The following is a 16,023-nucleotide window of genomic DNA, read 5'->3' on the forward strand; positions in this document are numbered from 1 at the left end:
CATCCCTAGCTAATTGTGGTTATTTTCACGTGTTACTTATAATAAATATAAATCTTAAAAGAAAAAAATGTAGTTAACTCTTACCAATTACACAGCATGTTTCTACACGATACTTATCAATCTCACAGAGGTTATGAGCCAGATAACTCAACTCCGATTTCATGCTCTGGGATAAAAGAAAAAGACAATATAAGTATGAAAAAAGAACTCCCTAAATTATTTTTCCTGTAGCTAATACAAGTGGGTGACAATCCAACCCAGGAGATACAAGCAAGGGAAGCAGCTCACCCTGACATAAAGAAGGTTGGAGAATGTGTCCATATTTTCAATCCTGTAAGGGTCTTGTTTCCTTAGCTCATTAAAAATGGAGAGGGCTTTGTCAATATCTGCAGAAAGAAGGTAGTTCAGAAAACAGCACAATGCACCTGTCAGGGTCTGATAGTATTTCATTGTCTTTATTCACTCACCTCTGATATTGTGATAGGCAACTGCAATTTGGGAAACAATATATGAGCTCTTAGAGAAGCCCACATCGATGAGATTCTGATACTTTTGCAGGGCCTCCTCTATCAACTGCAACTCTGTGTATATATGAGCCAGAAAAAACTCTTTCATCCAGGTGTCTGGCAAAGACAGGAACTTCAGCTGGCAGCAGGAGAGAGAGGGACACACTTAATATAACTTGACCTCTCTCTCAAACAAACATCCAGGAACTATCTTTATTGTCTAAAGGAATTTATCACTGAAATTTTATTAGAACACCTAGTAATGAAAACAGGGCAGTCCAATTAAGTGAATATGACTTAAAAGCATAATAGGGAGGAATAACCTAGTTGGGAAAGGCTCCAAAGAAAAGACAGGATTTGAGGTGAGTCTTAGAGAATGGGTAGGATTTAAATAGAAGAGGGGAGAGGAAGAGAAAGAAGACAATAGTCTAGACAAGGGTAATAGCATAAGGAGAGGCAAAACAGTCATGATGAATGTGAGTGAGTAGGATGAGGAAACTAGCTTGGTTTGCGGGGAGGCTATGTACTGGGAAGTAGTGGAAAAATAAAACTGAATGGGTAGAGTGCATTCTAGGGTACAACAGATAATGGGATACAATAGGGAACCACTGCAAATATTCAGTAAGAGAATGACATGATGACATGGGAGCTTTAAGAATAAGTTTGGAAACAGGCCAGGTGGAATGGCTCAAGCCTGCAACCCCAGCACTTTGGGAGGCTATGGGAGAGGATCCCTGAGGCCAGGAGTTTGACACCAGCCCTGACAAGAGAGCAAAACCTCATCTCCACAAAAAAAAAAAAAAAAAAAGAAAAAAATAGTTTGGAAATAGTATGCAGATGACTTGGAAATGGAAGTATAAAAATGGAACACTAGATAGAAAGTATCCATTACTTATAAGTAATCCAAATTTGAGATGACAACTGAGATGATAAAGGAAACCAAGAGAAAGAGATGTATACAAGAACGTAACCATGGTTATGTCTCATGACAGACTAGATAAAGGGAGATAACAGAAAAGGAAGATACAAGTATGACTCTAAAGTGTCAAGACTGGATGTCGTTGTTTTTTTTTTTTTTGAGACGGAGTCTCGCTCTGTCGCCCAGGCTGGAGTGCAGTGGCCGGATCTCAGCTCACTGCAAGCTCCGCCTCCCGGGTTCACGCCATTCTCCTGCCTCAGCCTCCCCAGTAGCTGGGACTATAGGCACCCGCCACCTCGCCCAGCTGGTTTTTTGTACTTTTTAGTAGAGACGGGGTTTCACCGTGTTCGCCAGGATGGTCTCGATCTCCTGACCTCGTGATCCGCCCATCTCGGCCTCCCAAAGTGCTGGGATTACAGGCTTGAGCCACAGCGCCCGGCCTGGATGTCATTGTTAATAGCGATGCTAGTAAGAGTCTATCAAGTTGGGAGAATAATTTAGTAGGTAAGATGAGGAATTTGGTTTGCATATTTTGAATCCAGAGATTGTTTAACAAACTTTCAATGAAAGTCTAGCAGGCAGTTACACATAGGTGAATAAAAGTAAACCAAGATAAGATTTCAGATACAGATTTAGTGACAAGTCATTATTGGGGGAAATCAACAAGACTTTAAGGCCAAAATAAGGAAGTGTATTGTTGCTTCCATTAGCTACTGAAGAATAGCAAAATAAACACTATAGACAATGTCCTCTACTAATAGCTAATAAAATGACTGGAGTTTAAAAACAACTTAATATACATTATTTCCTTAATGAGCAAATTTCCGAATCTTTACAGAATCCATGACAGCTCAGAAGAGGCCTAAACAATGTTTTTTTGTTTGTTTGTTTGTCTGTCTGAGATTGAGTTTCGCTCCTTTGCCCAGACTGCAGTGAAGTAGCGCCATCAGGGCTCACTGCAACCTCTGCCCCCCAAGTTCAAGTGATTCTCCTGCCTTAGCTTCCCAAGTAGCTGGGATTACAGGCACCCACCACACCTGGCTAATTTTTATATTTTCAGTAGAGACAGGGTTTCGCCATATTGACCAGGCTGGTCTTGAGCTCCTGACCTCAGGTGATCTAACCACCTTGGCTTCCCAAAGTGCTAGAATTACAGGCGTGAGCCACCGCACCCGGCCATAATGTTTTAATACAATTCTTGATAGCAGAGAAACCTTTCCCATAGCATCTTTGAGACTAGGGGAGAAACTATAATAACATTCAGTCTACAAAATAAGTCACAATAGGCTGGGCATGGTGGTTCATGCCTGTAATCCTAGCACTTTGGGAGACTGAGGCAGGAGGATCACTTGAGGTCAGGAGTTTGAGGCCAGCCTGGCTAACATGGTGAAACCCATCTCTTCTAAAAATACAAAAATTAGCTGGGCATGGTTGTGCGTGCCTGTAGTCCCAGCTACTTGGGAGGCTGAGGCAGAAGAATTGCTTGAACCCGAGAAGCAGAGGTTGCAGTGAGCCGAGATCGCACCACTGCACTCCAGCCTAGGTGAAAGAGCAAGACTCCATCTCAAACAAAAACAAAAACAAGTCACAGTAGAACTGAAATGTGAAAACATGAATATGAAAAAATTATTCTAGTATAACTGGATACAAATCCAACAGCAACTACTGAAAAAGAGCTAGTCATCAGTCTTTCAAACATAGACTTAATTCCAAAACGGTGAAAGACACCAGACGCACAGCAAAGAGAGAACTATAACCAAAGGCCTGCTAAAACTTCCCCCACCCCTATATTACTACAGAATTATAGAAGGCTTGAAGCAGAGGGTTTTTCACATAGCTCATCACAATTTACCATCTCTTTGTCTGTGATCAGGTTACAGAGTTCTAACCAGGCTCCCCAATGCAAGGGCAAAACATGAGTAGCTTCCACAAACACATCAATGGCCTCTTTCACCAAGTCCAGTTTTCGAAGCACCACACCATACCTGGGGAAAAAAAGAAACAATCACAGAAGTTAATGCTATTTAATAGCTCCTTTCTACTCAGGAGAATATGTTACAGAAAGTTCCAAATTACTGTAACACTTACAGATAAAGTCCAAATCCATCAAGTTCTCGAGCTTGGTGTTTTTTGCTGAGTTCCACTCTCAATTCTCTAAGAGCCTCATTTTTCACTTGTCCTTTTTCCAGGGGGCCTAGGAAAGAAACAGAATCTCTGTTCTAAGGTTAGGGTGCTGGTTTTGATTTTCTTATTTTATTTATTTACTTGTTTTACTAGAGACAGGGTCTCACTATGTTCCCCAGGCTGATCTCAAACTCCTAGGCTCAAGTGATCCTCCCACCTCAGACTCCCAAAGTGCTGGGATTACAGGTGTGAGCCACTGTACCCAGCTCATTTTCATATGCATATTCTCTTTAGCATCAACGAAAGTTACACCTGAAACCTCTAGCAAATACAAGGTACCAATGATATCTTACACAACCTATTTACTGTACCCCAGAAATTGCAACTACTAATGGGTTTACAGTCATACTCTGTTAGACCCACACAGTTTTTTTTTTTTTAATTTCAATTCGTTATGAATGTTTAAAAATGAAAAACCTCAACTAAAACTCTAAATTTCTAGCTTCAGGATGCAGAGAACAGAGAAGGGCCAAGGGAAGAAAGCCCTCACAATACCAAGCCCAAGCCCAGATTCCCCCAAGACAGCCCTCAGCTGTAGCTAGGTACAAGGCAGCTGAGATAAACCAGGTGCGGTCCAATTTGTAATGGTTATCCTCAGACCATTCATATTACCTGCCTGGCTCTTGGAGGCATTTAAGTTTGCAACCCTGCTTTTTAGGTCAAAAGGTAAAAGAAAAACATTCGTACCTAAGCTATCAACTGTTTCATCATCCTTCTTTTTTTCTCCAGACTGTAAGAGAAAATCAACAAATAGGTCTTTTTTCAGTTTATTCTAAAACATATTCTAAAACTAGCATCCTGATCCTACCTAAAGGGCCAAGTTCAAACAAAATGGCATCTACTTTCTGTCACTAATTATTTATTTATTTATTTATTTATTTATTTATTTATTTATTTATTTATTTTTTGAGACAGTCTCACTTTGCTTTGTTGCCCAGGCTGGAGCTCAGTGGTATGGTCTCAGCTCACTGCAACTTCTGCCTCCCAGGTTCAAGCGATTCTCCAGCCTCAGCCTCCCGAGTAGCTACGATTACAGGCACCCGCCACCACGCCTGGCTAATTTTTGTATTTTTAGTAGAGATGTGGTTTCGTCATGCTGGCCAGGTTGGTCTCAAACTCCGGACCTCACGTGATTTGCCCACCTTGGCCTCCCAAAGTGTTGGGATTACAGGCATGGGCCACTGTGCCCAGCTGGTCACTAAATTTAAATAACTCTTCAGAGGCTCCCTGGCCAAATCTGGAGTTATCTGAGCACCAAAATAATTAAGTAATGAATTATGCACAATTAAAAATATAGCAATCCATGAGTCCATACTGATACTAAATAGATAAATAAATGGGGAAAGGGAGGGAAGGCTCTTTCTTAAAGTAGAATGCCAAGGGTTGAGTAGTAAATGTAGACAGAATGCTAGAGTAGAAAATCATCATTCTGCAACATTATAGTAACGATTGCTTCAGATAAAAATTAATAATGAATATTAAATTTAGAGAAAAAGTTGTATGAGGAGCAAGGTATTTGCATGGTCTTAAAGTGTATCCCCACAGATTATTGATGAGTTGCAAGGGAAATAACAGTAACTACACAGTGGAGAAAATGGATAACATCTTCATCAAATGCTCAAAATTAACATTAGCAGTGAGGGGCTTATAGGCATTGTGTAACACTAGATGCAATGCTCTGTGAAAAAACATCGGACATATCCAAAATGAAGAATGTTCTATTAACAAAAGGGAAAGATTCACATACCAAGAATATGTGAAAAAAGGAGGAGAGAGGGAAAAGAAAGGAAGGGGGAATAGAAAGGGAAAAGAAGTCAAACACACAGAATGTACAACACAGGGTGAACCCTAATGTAAACTGTAGACTTTTGTTGATATGATGCGTCAATACTGGTTCACTGATTACAACAAATATATCACACTGGTGCAGGATACTGATGGTGAGAGAAGCTCTGTGAGAGGGGAGAAGGAGGTATATGGGAACTCCTGTACTTTCTGCTCAATTTTGCTGTGCACCTAAAACTGCTCTAAAAAATAGTCTATTAATTTAAAAAAAAAAAAAAAGAAAGGAAAAGAAAGAGAAAAAGAAACAGGGAGGGAAGAACTATAAATTTCAAAAAGAGTCAATGACGTAAAAGACAAATAAGGCTGTTCCAGATTAGTGGAGATTAAAGAGACATGACAACTGATTCCAGATGGTACTGAGGGGGAAATGCTATAGAAGACACTGCTGGGTCAATTGACAAGACTGGAATTCAGCCCAGTGCAGTGGCTCAGGCCTGTAATCCCAGCACTTTGGGAGGCCGAGGCATGCGTATCACCTAAGGTCAGTTCTTTCTTTCTTTTCTTTTTTTTTTTTGAGACGGAGTCTCGCTCTGTCGCCCAGGCTGGAGTGCAGTGGCCGGATCTCAGCTCACTGCAAGCTCCGCCTCCCGGGTTTACGCCATTCTCCTGCCTCAGCCTCCCGAGTAGCTGGGACTACAGGCGCCTGCCGCTTCGCCCGGCTAGTTTTTTGTATTTTTTAGTAGAGACGGGGTTTCACCGTGTTAGCCAGGATGGTCTTGATCTCCTGACCTCGTGATCTGCCCGTCTCGGCCTCCCAAAGTGCTGGGATTACAGGCTTGAGCCAAGGTCAGGAGTTTCAAAGCAGCTTGACCAACGTGGCAAAACCCCGACTCTATTAAAAAATACAAAAATTAGCCGGGCATGGTGGCGAGCACCTGTAATCCCAGCTACCCAGGAGGCTGAGGCAGGAGAATCACTTGAACCCGGGAGGCGGAGGTTGCAGTGAGCCGAGATCACGCCACTGCACTCCAGCCTGGGTGACAGAGCTAGACTCCGTCTCAAATAAAAAAAATAAATTTGGAATTTGATAATAGATTAAATATGGTATCAAATACCATATTTAACAATATGGTGTTAAATTTACTAAAGTTGATGACTATGTTGTGGTTATTTAAGAAAATGTCCTTATTCTAAAGAGAACACATTGAAGCATTTAGGGGTAAAGAACGATGATATCTGCAACTTACTCTCAAACGGTTCAGAGTTAAACAATTCCATGTGTATGCACACATTGTGTAGGGATAGAGAGAAATGATAAAGCAAATAGGATTAATGTTCACAATAAGCAAATCTGCATAAAGAGTACATGAGTGCCGGGCATGGTGGCTCACACCTATAATCCCAGCACTTTGGGAGGCCAGAGTGGGTGGATCACCTGAGGTCAGGAGTTCAACACCAGCCTGACCAATATGGTGAAACCCCATCTCTACTAAAATTACAAAAATTAACTGGACATGCTGGTGTGCACCTGTAGTCCCAGCTGCTTGGGAGGCTGAGGTAGGAGAAACGCTTGACCCCCACAGGCAGAGGTTACAGTGAGTCAAGATCGCGCCACCACACTCCAGCCTGGGCGACAGAGCAAGACTCCGTTTCAAAAAAAAAAAAAAGTACATGAGTATTCTTTGTACTATTCTTACTCTCGCAACTTGTCAATTTGGAATTATTTTCAAATAAAAGGTTAAGAAGTAAACATCCAGATTTTCTTTTTTCTTTTTTTTTTTTTTTTTAGGAGATAGGGTCTTGCTCTGTTGCCCAGGCTGGAGTACAATAGTGCAATCTTGGCTCACTGCAACCTCCACCTCCTAGGCTCAAGCAATCCTCCTATCCCAGCCTCCCAAGTAGCTGGAGTCACAGGCACACGCTACCACACCTGGCTAATTATTGTATTTTTTGTAGAGACGGGGTTTCACCATGCCACCCAGGCTTCCTTTTATATTTTATATATTTGCCGTAAGGAAGTTTATTTTATTCCAAACTTCAGCAAATGTTGGTTCTATTCTACCATAACTCATCCAGATTAGTGCTTCTACACAGGTATAGATTGTATGTGAAAGATTAACTTTTTAAATCCCATAATTTCAAAATATCTTTCTTAAACTCATGGAGATAAGCAAAATGTGGTATATAAATACAATGGAATATTATTAAACCTTAAAAAAGAAGGAAATTCTTATATATGCTACCACATGGATGAAACTTGACAGCATTATGGTAAGTGAAATAAGACAGTCACAAAAAGACTAATACTGCATAATTCCACTTATGTAAGGTACTTATAGTACAGATCATAGAAACAGAAAATAGAATAGTGGTTGCAAAGGGTTCCTACCTTGGGGGAAAGGAAAAATGGAGAGTTATTGTTTAATGGGTATAGAATTTTAGTTTCACAAAACAAAAAATGTTCTAATGATGGGTGATGGTGATGGTTGAACATTATAAAGGCATTTAATACCACTGAATTGTAAACTTTAAAAATATTAAAATGGGCCGGGCGTGGTGGCTCACACCTGTAATCCCAGCACTTTGGGAGGCTGAGGTGGGTGGATCACAAGGTCAGGAGGTTGAGACCACCCTGGTTAACACAGTGAAACCCAGTCTCTACTAAAAATACAAAAAAATTAGCCAGGCATGGTTGCGGGTGCTTGTAGTCCCAGCTACTTGGGAGGCTGAGGCAAGAGAATGGCATGAACCCGGGAGGCAGAGCTTGCAGTAAGCCGAGATTGCACCACTGCACTCCAGCCTGGCAACAGAGCGAGACTCCGTCTCAAAAAAAAAAAAAAAAAAAAAGTGAAAATGGTAAATTGGGGAAAAAAAAAAAAAGATGACTTAAACATAGTCCATAACTGCAAGAAGTTACCATGCTTGACAAATACAAGCTATGCTAATAGTTGATCAACCCAAATCAGAAAATCTGAAATCTGAATTGCTCCAAAACCCAAAACTTTTTCAGCACCAATGACACTCAAAGCACCAATGACGCTCACTGGAGCATTTTTTTATTTCAACCAGTAAGTATAATGCAAATATACCAAAATCTGAAAAAAAAAAAAATCTGAAAAAAATCCGAAATCTGAAACACTTTTGGTCCCAAGCATTTCAAGTAAGGGATACTCAACTTGTACTAGGAAATGAGAGTATATAAAATGTTTTTTTTAATCAATTTATATGGATAAAAACTAAGAAAAAGTAGGCAAGTAAATTCATAATGTTTCAAAGTAAAATAATAAATTATACTTAAATTATTATTCAATACAGTATTAAGTTGGTTTACTTGTCCTTTACAGTCATAATTTTTAATAGTCATGAAAGAAAAACAATAAATATACTATAAAAATGATAAATGAATTTATAAATTTAAAAGTCAGCCCAGGCTTTTTAACTTCTTACACAATAATATTAATTTACAGGCATGAAGAACCTTATATAACCTAAAGCAAATAATCAGGTTGTTACTTATCCTGTTAGTCATTCCTAAGAATATTTTCTTCTGTACCACCATTTTTAACTTTATTTATGATATCTTTAATTATTGCTAAGCATTTATAAAGTACATTCATTCAGTGGCCCATTGCTAAGCTATTTAAAAGATTTAACTTTTCCATTGGTTCTAAATATGGATGTTTCACTAAAGGCAGAATGACATTTTAAAATGGCCCTCACCAGATATCTGGAATACATATACAGAAAATAGGCTTTCTTGCTATCGCAGCCATGCAGAAAATGTGCTGCCCGATCATACTCTTTAACATCAAAGTAGGCCTTGGCCAGGGTATAGGCATCCATATCCTGGGCATCCTCCTAAAAAGGAAACAAGCTTGTGTAAGTGGTTGGGAATAGGACAACAAATGTTCAAATCTAAAAAGTATATTCATTAATTTCAAGATGTGAGAGAAAAATGATTGTTTTCTTCCTCCTAAAAACCTAGAATATGTAGATGCATATATATATAATTTTATATATTTATTTTATTACCAAGTAAGCCCACAGAACTTTTTTTTTTTTTTCTGAGACACAGTATCACTCTGTCACCCAGGCTGGAGTGCAGTGGCGCAATCTCAGCTCACTGCAATCTCTGCCTCCCAGGTTCAAGCGATTGTTGTGCCTCAGCTGCCAAAGTAGCTAGGATTACAGGTGTGTGCCACCACCTCCAGCTAATTTTTGTATTTTTAGTAGTGATGGCGTTTCACCATGTTGGTCAGGCTGGTCTCAAACTCATGGCCTCAAGTGATCTGCCTGCCTCAGCCTCCGAGTAAAAAGTGCTGGTATTACAGGTATGAGCCACTGCACCCGGCCAAGCTTTTCTTTCTAAAATATTTTTTCAAAATAAAAAGCTGGAGAAAAAAGAAAACTTTAAAAAACTAAACTAACACACTCATAAATGTGTATTGTTTCTATAAATGTAGTAGAAAGTTGAATAGGCTTTGGTATTAAGGATCTAGATTCAAATTCTGACTTTTTGATTTCCTGGTTTCAGGACATTGGTAGGGAGGTTACTTAGCTTCTCTGAGCATCCATTTCTTCATCTGTAAAATGAAGCCAATAATACTGACCTTACAGATTTGACTTGAGGAAAATGTGAGTCACATAAAATATCCAGCATTAATATTGGCATTCTATTCCTTCTCCCGTCTTTTAAATTCCTACATAAATGCAATTTACGTGCAATTACTTTTGTTTTTTGTACTTCAATAAAGTTTTGTCATAATTTAGTATTGCTGAAGGCACAGAACACAGCTATAATTCTCTAGGTAAAAAAAATTAGATAATATCACATTTAAGTTAAAAACATACAATCCTTGGCTGGGCGCAGTGGCTCACACCTATAATCCCAGCACTGCGGGAGACCAGGGCAAGAGGATGGCTTGAACTCATGAGTTCAGGACTGGCCTAGGCAACATGGCGAGACCCTGTCTCTACTAAAAACACAAAAAATAGTTGGGTGTGGTGCTGTGTGCTTGGGGTCCCAGCTACTTGGAAGGCTGAGGCAGGAGAATCGCTTGTTGCAGTGAGCCAAAATCACACTATGGCACTTCAACCTGGTGACAGAGCAAGACTCTGTCTCAAAAAAAAACAAAAAACAAAAATTGAATCCCCCAAATTCTTTTTTTTCAGACAGAGTCTCGCTCTGTCACCTAGTATGGAATGCAGTGGAGCGATCTTGGCTGACTGTAACCTCCGCCTTCTAGGTTCAAGCAATTCTCCTGCCTCAGCCTCCTTAGCAGCTGGGATTACAGGCACCCGCCACCATGCCCGGCTAATTTTTATATTTTAGTAGAGACAGAGTTTCATCAGGCTGGTCTTGAACTCCTGACCTCAAGCGATCCACCCGCCTTGAACACTTCGGCAAAGTGCTGGGATTACAGGCATGAGCCACCGCGCCCGGCCCAATCCCCCAAATTCTAAGGATGAGTTAATTAAAATTTGAATAACTTTATTTTCCTCCTCTTTCTTGCCCTGAACATCACCAGCACAAAACTGGAACGAAAACATATTCAGTGCTTTCTTCATTGGATCAACATGTCTTAAATATGGCCATTTAATTTAGGATTCTGGGGGCCCTTTTCACATCCACTCACCACTTGTTTCTTTCCCCCCAACCCTTTCACCTGCATTATGCCTTTTTGAATAAGAAATACTCATTACTGTTGAGTGGGACAAAAAAATCAAGAAAGGCATCATCAGGAAAACAAAATGGATTATAATGAAAAGCATTCAGGTTATACAAGCCTATGTATACATACATATTATAGGCCCTGCATAAAATATATTCATAACAGTCTATATATCTTTATAATTCAGAAAGTTTTACTATTTGGATTATATTATCTTAAATTTTTTTGTTTTGTTTTTGCTTATGGGAAGAATCTGGAACGTTCTACTGAAAATTACATATAATTTAGAGGCATTTAGCATTTGGCTGAGTTTTATTTTGTTTCGTTTTGAGACAGGATCTCACTCTGTCTCCTGGGCTGTAGTGTAGTGGCGCAATCTCAGCTCACTCCAACCTCAGCCTCCTGGGCTCAAGTGATCCTCCTCCCACCTCAGCCTCCGGAGTCACTGGGACCACAGGTGTGTTCCACCGCACCACCATGTATTTCTAGTACAGATGTGGTTTCACCATTTTGCCCAGGCTGGTCTGGAACTCCTGGCCTCAAGCAATCCTTCCAAAGTGCTCGGATTACAGGCATGGGCCACCATGCTCAGCCAGGTTGAGTTTTTAAACCAAGAAGCCACAATTGGTCCTAGTCACATCTTATATTCAGCACTTTGGGAGGCCAAGACAGGTGGATCACCTGAGGTCAAGAGTTCGAGACCAGCCTAGCCAACATGGTGAAACCCCATCTCTACTAAAAATACAAAAAATTAGCCAGGCGTGGTGGTGAGTGCCTATAATCCCAGCTACTTGGGAGGCTGAGGCAGGAGAATCACTTGAACCTGGGAGGTGGAGGTTGCAGTAAGTGGAGGTCATGCCATTGCACTCCAGCCTGGGCAACAGAGTGAGACTCAAAAAAAAAAAAAAAAAAAAAAAGCTTTGGGTCCAAGACAAAGGATAACAAGTTTAAAGCCTTATATGACATGCTTCTTGGGTAATATTTATAGAACATTGAGAGTAAGCAAGCCAGGTGTGGTGGGTCACACCTGTAATTCCAGCACTTTGGGAGGCTGAGGCGGGCGGATCACCTAAGGTCAGGAGTTTGAGGCCAGCCTGGCCAACATGGTGAAACCTCATCTCTACTGAAAATACAAAAAAGTAGCTGGGTGTGGTGGCACACGCCTGTAGTCTCAGCTACTCGGAGGCTGAGGCAGGAGAATCCATTGAACCTGGGAGGCAGAGGCTGCAGTGAGCGGAGATCATACTACTGCACTCCAGCCTGGGTGACACAGCAACATTCAGTCTCAAAAAAATAAATAAATAAAATAAAATAAAATAAATCACAGTTTTAAGGTTTACTGTAGTTTAAACTTTAGATCAAAACATTATTCTGGGGTTTTTTTAGAGACAGTTCCTAGAGAAGACCTGAAAACACTAAGTACACGACAAATTAGTAAAGAGGCTGCTGAATCAATCATTCTCACAGCACACTGAAAGCTATTCAACAAACCAATAGCTAATAGTTTACAATAATTCAGTAATGGTCAGGTTTCTGCAATGTCTGTAAAATCCCTGTATATAATATGAACCCTCAGGAGAGGGTGATATTTACTGAGGTGCTACTTCTCAATAAATATGCTTTATTTACTCATTCAATAGTTATTTATCCTATTTAGGGAACACTTATAAACCGTTGGTGGAATTGTAAGTTAGTTCAGCCTCTTCACAAAGCAGTTCAGAGATTTCTCAAAGAACTAAAAATAGAATTACCATTTGACTCAGCAATCCCATTACTGGGTATATACCCAAAGGAAAATATTCTACCAAAAAAACATCTGCACTTGCATGTTTACCACAGCACTATTCACAATGGCAAAGACATGAAATCAATCTAGGCGCCCATCAATGGTGCACTAGATAAAGAAAATGTGGTACATATATACCATGGAATACTACACAGCCATAAAAAAGAACAAAATCATGTCCTTTGCAGTAACATGGATGCAGCTAGAGGCCATTATCCAACATGAATTAACACAGAACTAGAAACCCGAATACAGCATGTTCTCACTTACAAGTGGAAGCTGATCACTGGGTACACAGGGAGATAAAGATGGGAACAACAGACACTGGGGACTCCAAAAGGCGGGAGGGAGAAAAGCAAAGGGTGAAAACTATCTGGCCAGGTGCGGTGGCTCATGCCTGTAATCCCAGCACTTTGGGAGGACAAGGCAGATGGATCACCTGAAGTCAGGAGTTCCAGACCAGCCTGGTCAACATGGTGAAACCCCGTCCCTACTAAAAATACCAAAAGTTAGCTGGGCATGGTGACGGGTGCTTGTCATCTGAGCTACTCCGGAGGGTGAGGCAGAAGAATTGCTTGAACCTGGGAGGCAGAGGTTGCAGTGAGCTGAGATCATGCCATTGCACTCCAGCCTGGGCAACAAGAGCAAGACTCCGTCTCAAAAAAAAAAAAAAAAAAAGTAAAACAAAATAAAACTATCTATCGGGTATTATGTTCACTATTTGGGTGATAGGTTCAACTGAAGACCAAACCTCAGAATCACACAATATATCCATGTAACGAACCTGCACAGGTAACCCCTGAATCTAAAACTTAAACAACAAAAACAATTATTTATCCTATTCAGGATCAACGATGGGCCTAGGCATTATGAAAGTGGGCACAGGAGTAAAAGCTAGTGAGACAGATATAAATTGGATTGACTAAAAAAATGTACCTAAGAGTTAGCCGGGCGCGGTGGCTCACGCCTGTAATCCCAGCACTTTGGAAGGCCGAGGCGGGTGGATCACAAGGTCAGGAGATCGAGACCACGGTGAAACCCCGTCTCTACTAAAAATACAAAAAATTAGCCGGGAGCAATTGTGGGCGCCCGTAGTCCCAGCAACTCCGGAGGCTGAGCCAGGAGAATGGCGGGAACCCGGGAGGGGGAGCTTGCAGTGAGCCGAGATTGCGCCACTGCACTCCAGCCTGGGCAACAGAGCGAGACTCAGTCTCAAAAAAAAAAAAAAAAAAAATTTACCTAAGAGTATACCGTATGCTTTACTTATTGCTTTATTTAATCTTCTTGAAAATCTAGCAATTATTAACATTACCTATAGATGAGAAGGCTGTCACTTAGAAATCATTTGCCCACATTGGTGCTACTAATAAAGAACTTGACTGAAATATAGATGCAAGCACCAGGTACACTTCTAAGCAGCCTATATTATCTCATTGACTTCTCTCAATATCCCCATTGAATAGGTACTATTACTATCGTCACTGCACATATGAGGAAATTGGCTCAGAAGGTTAAGTTGCCAAAGGTCACTTGAACCCAGGATCATCTAAACCCAGCGCCTAAACTCAACCATTACTTCCTATGCTGATCAGACAACAGTGTAGGTATTGTAAAAACTTTTTTTAACTGTTTTTTGTTGTGTTTTTTTTGAGACAGTGTCTCGCTCTGCCCTCAGGCTGGAGTGCAATGGCGCAATCTCAGCTCACCGCAACCTTCGCCTCCTGGGTTCTTTAAGAGATTCTCCTGCCTCAGCCTCCCGAGTAGTTGGGATTACAGGCGCGCGCCACCAGGTCCGGCTAATTTTGTATTTTTGGTAGAGACGGGGTTTCACCGTGTTGGCCAAGCTGGTCTCGAACTCCTAACCTCGTGATCCGCCCACCTTGGCCTTCCAAAGTGCTGGGATTACAGACGTGAGCCACCGCGCCAGACCAAAACTTTTTATTCTTCTCATCCTTTTGGACTATCTCATATTTATTATGAGATAGTCTTATAATTCCTTATAATAATATTTACTATTATGAGGCACTCTTATGTCTAGGTTTGGCTATAAGCACTAAAAGGCTGAAATCATAAGCAATAATTGTTTACTAATTCTCTCCAGCTTAAAATAAGAGGACCACCAAGTCTTTCAAAGCTCAAGAAAACTAGATGGATAAAATCATTGACAACACTCAGCTCTTTGAATGCTTGAATTCCCTCTAAAACACTCAGCTCGTTGAATGCTTGAATTCCCTCTACAAACACTCCTGCTAAGCAGTTTGCTCTCCTCCAGTGACTGGACACTCAGTGGCTCTTGAGGCACATCCCTGGGTTGATGGGGAGCGCTCAGAGTAAACATGTCCTTACCTCTGTAATAGGCGGAGGCGGTTGCAGCTCGGCCAGAGGCAATGCGGGAAGAGAGAAAGCCAACTCCGCCGACCTGGAACACCCACACAAACTAGATCAGCTCGACAAGCCCCCCAAGGCCAAGGATTCAAGCCCCATCCCTTCCCACTCCAATATCTCACCATTTGCTACTGTGCAGTAGGCCCCGCTCCCGAGTAAGGCCCGCAATAAGCAGCAGTTGCTTTTTAATTTCCCGCAAATCTGAGAAATCGCTGTTTGTGGACAGGACAGGCGCCACTGCCGCCGTCACAACCACCGGGACTACGGAGGTACTCGCAGCCATTTTCCCGACTCGGGCCACTCCAGCCAATCACCGGCGATAATACTGGCTGCCCAGCTGCACCAAAAATATGTGCCTGTCATTGGCCGGCTCTTGCTCCGGAAAAACGAATCATAGGTCTTATTTCTGATAACGTCACGAAGAGGCGGGGGAAAAGAAACAATTACATCCCTAAGTGGCCAAGAGCTACTGAGGCGGGAAAATTAGAAAGTAGGCGGGGCGAGGGAGAAGCCACGACCTCTGGGCGGGGCGGGGAAGAGGGGAATGAGTGACTGGGAAAAGTAAACTGGGAAGCTAGGGGTGGGAGTTGGGGCCAGAAAGGGTGGAGTGCCTTTCACTTTAGGAGTGATGTGATTGGATAAAATAGAAAGGGTGTAGTTTCAGGGCCGACTCTACCAGAGAATGACAAAGTGATGTATATGCTAAGAAAGGTGCATGGTAGCCTCTGGATTCTTCCTTAAAATAGGAGGATGCATTGCCCCATGAGGAGGATTTTTCCTCTTTGT

General features: G+C 41.4%; 1 protein-coding gene across 2 annotated transcripts in view; it reads right to left on the minus strand.

The window, feature by feature from the left end:
- The window catches only part of CDC23 (cell division cycle 23), a 33,309-nt gene extending 17,778 nt beyond the window's left edge, over positions 1 to 15,531 (minus strand). Inside the window, exons 1-9 of one of the 2 annotated variants that reach the window (XM_078004284.1) lie at positions 15,360 to 15,531; positions 15,199 to 15,271; positions 9,081 to 9,252; positions 4,297 to 4,365; positions 3,514 to 3,619; positions 3,278 to 3,410; positions 468 to 645; positions 289 to 386; positions 85 to 166 (exon numbers count right to left, since the gene is read on the minus strand). In XM_078004284.1, coding sequence (XP_077860410.1) covers positions 85 to 166; positions 289 to 386; positions 468 to 645; positions 3,278 to 3,410; positions 3,514 to 3,619; positions 4,297 to 4,365; positions 9,081 to 9,252; positions 15,199 to 15,271; positions 15,360 to 15,520 — 1,072 coding nt within the window. In that variant the 5' untranslated portion in view covers positions 15,521 to 15,531. 2 annotated transcript variants of the gene reach the window in all.
- Between the last annotated feature and the right edge of the window lie 492 nt (positions 15,532 to 16,023).

The sequence above is a fragment of the Macaca mulatta genome, chromosome 6 (assembly GCF_049350105.2).
Source record: "Macaca mulatta isolate MMU2019108-1 chromosome 6, T2T-MMU8v2.0, whole genome shotgun sequence".
In the NCBI taxonomy this organism is placed as follows: domain Eukaryota; kingdom Metazoa; phylum Chordata; class Mammalia; order Primates; family Cercopithecidae; genus Macaca; species Macaca mulatta.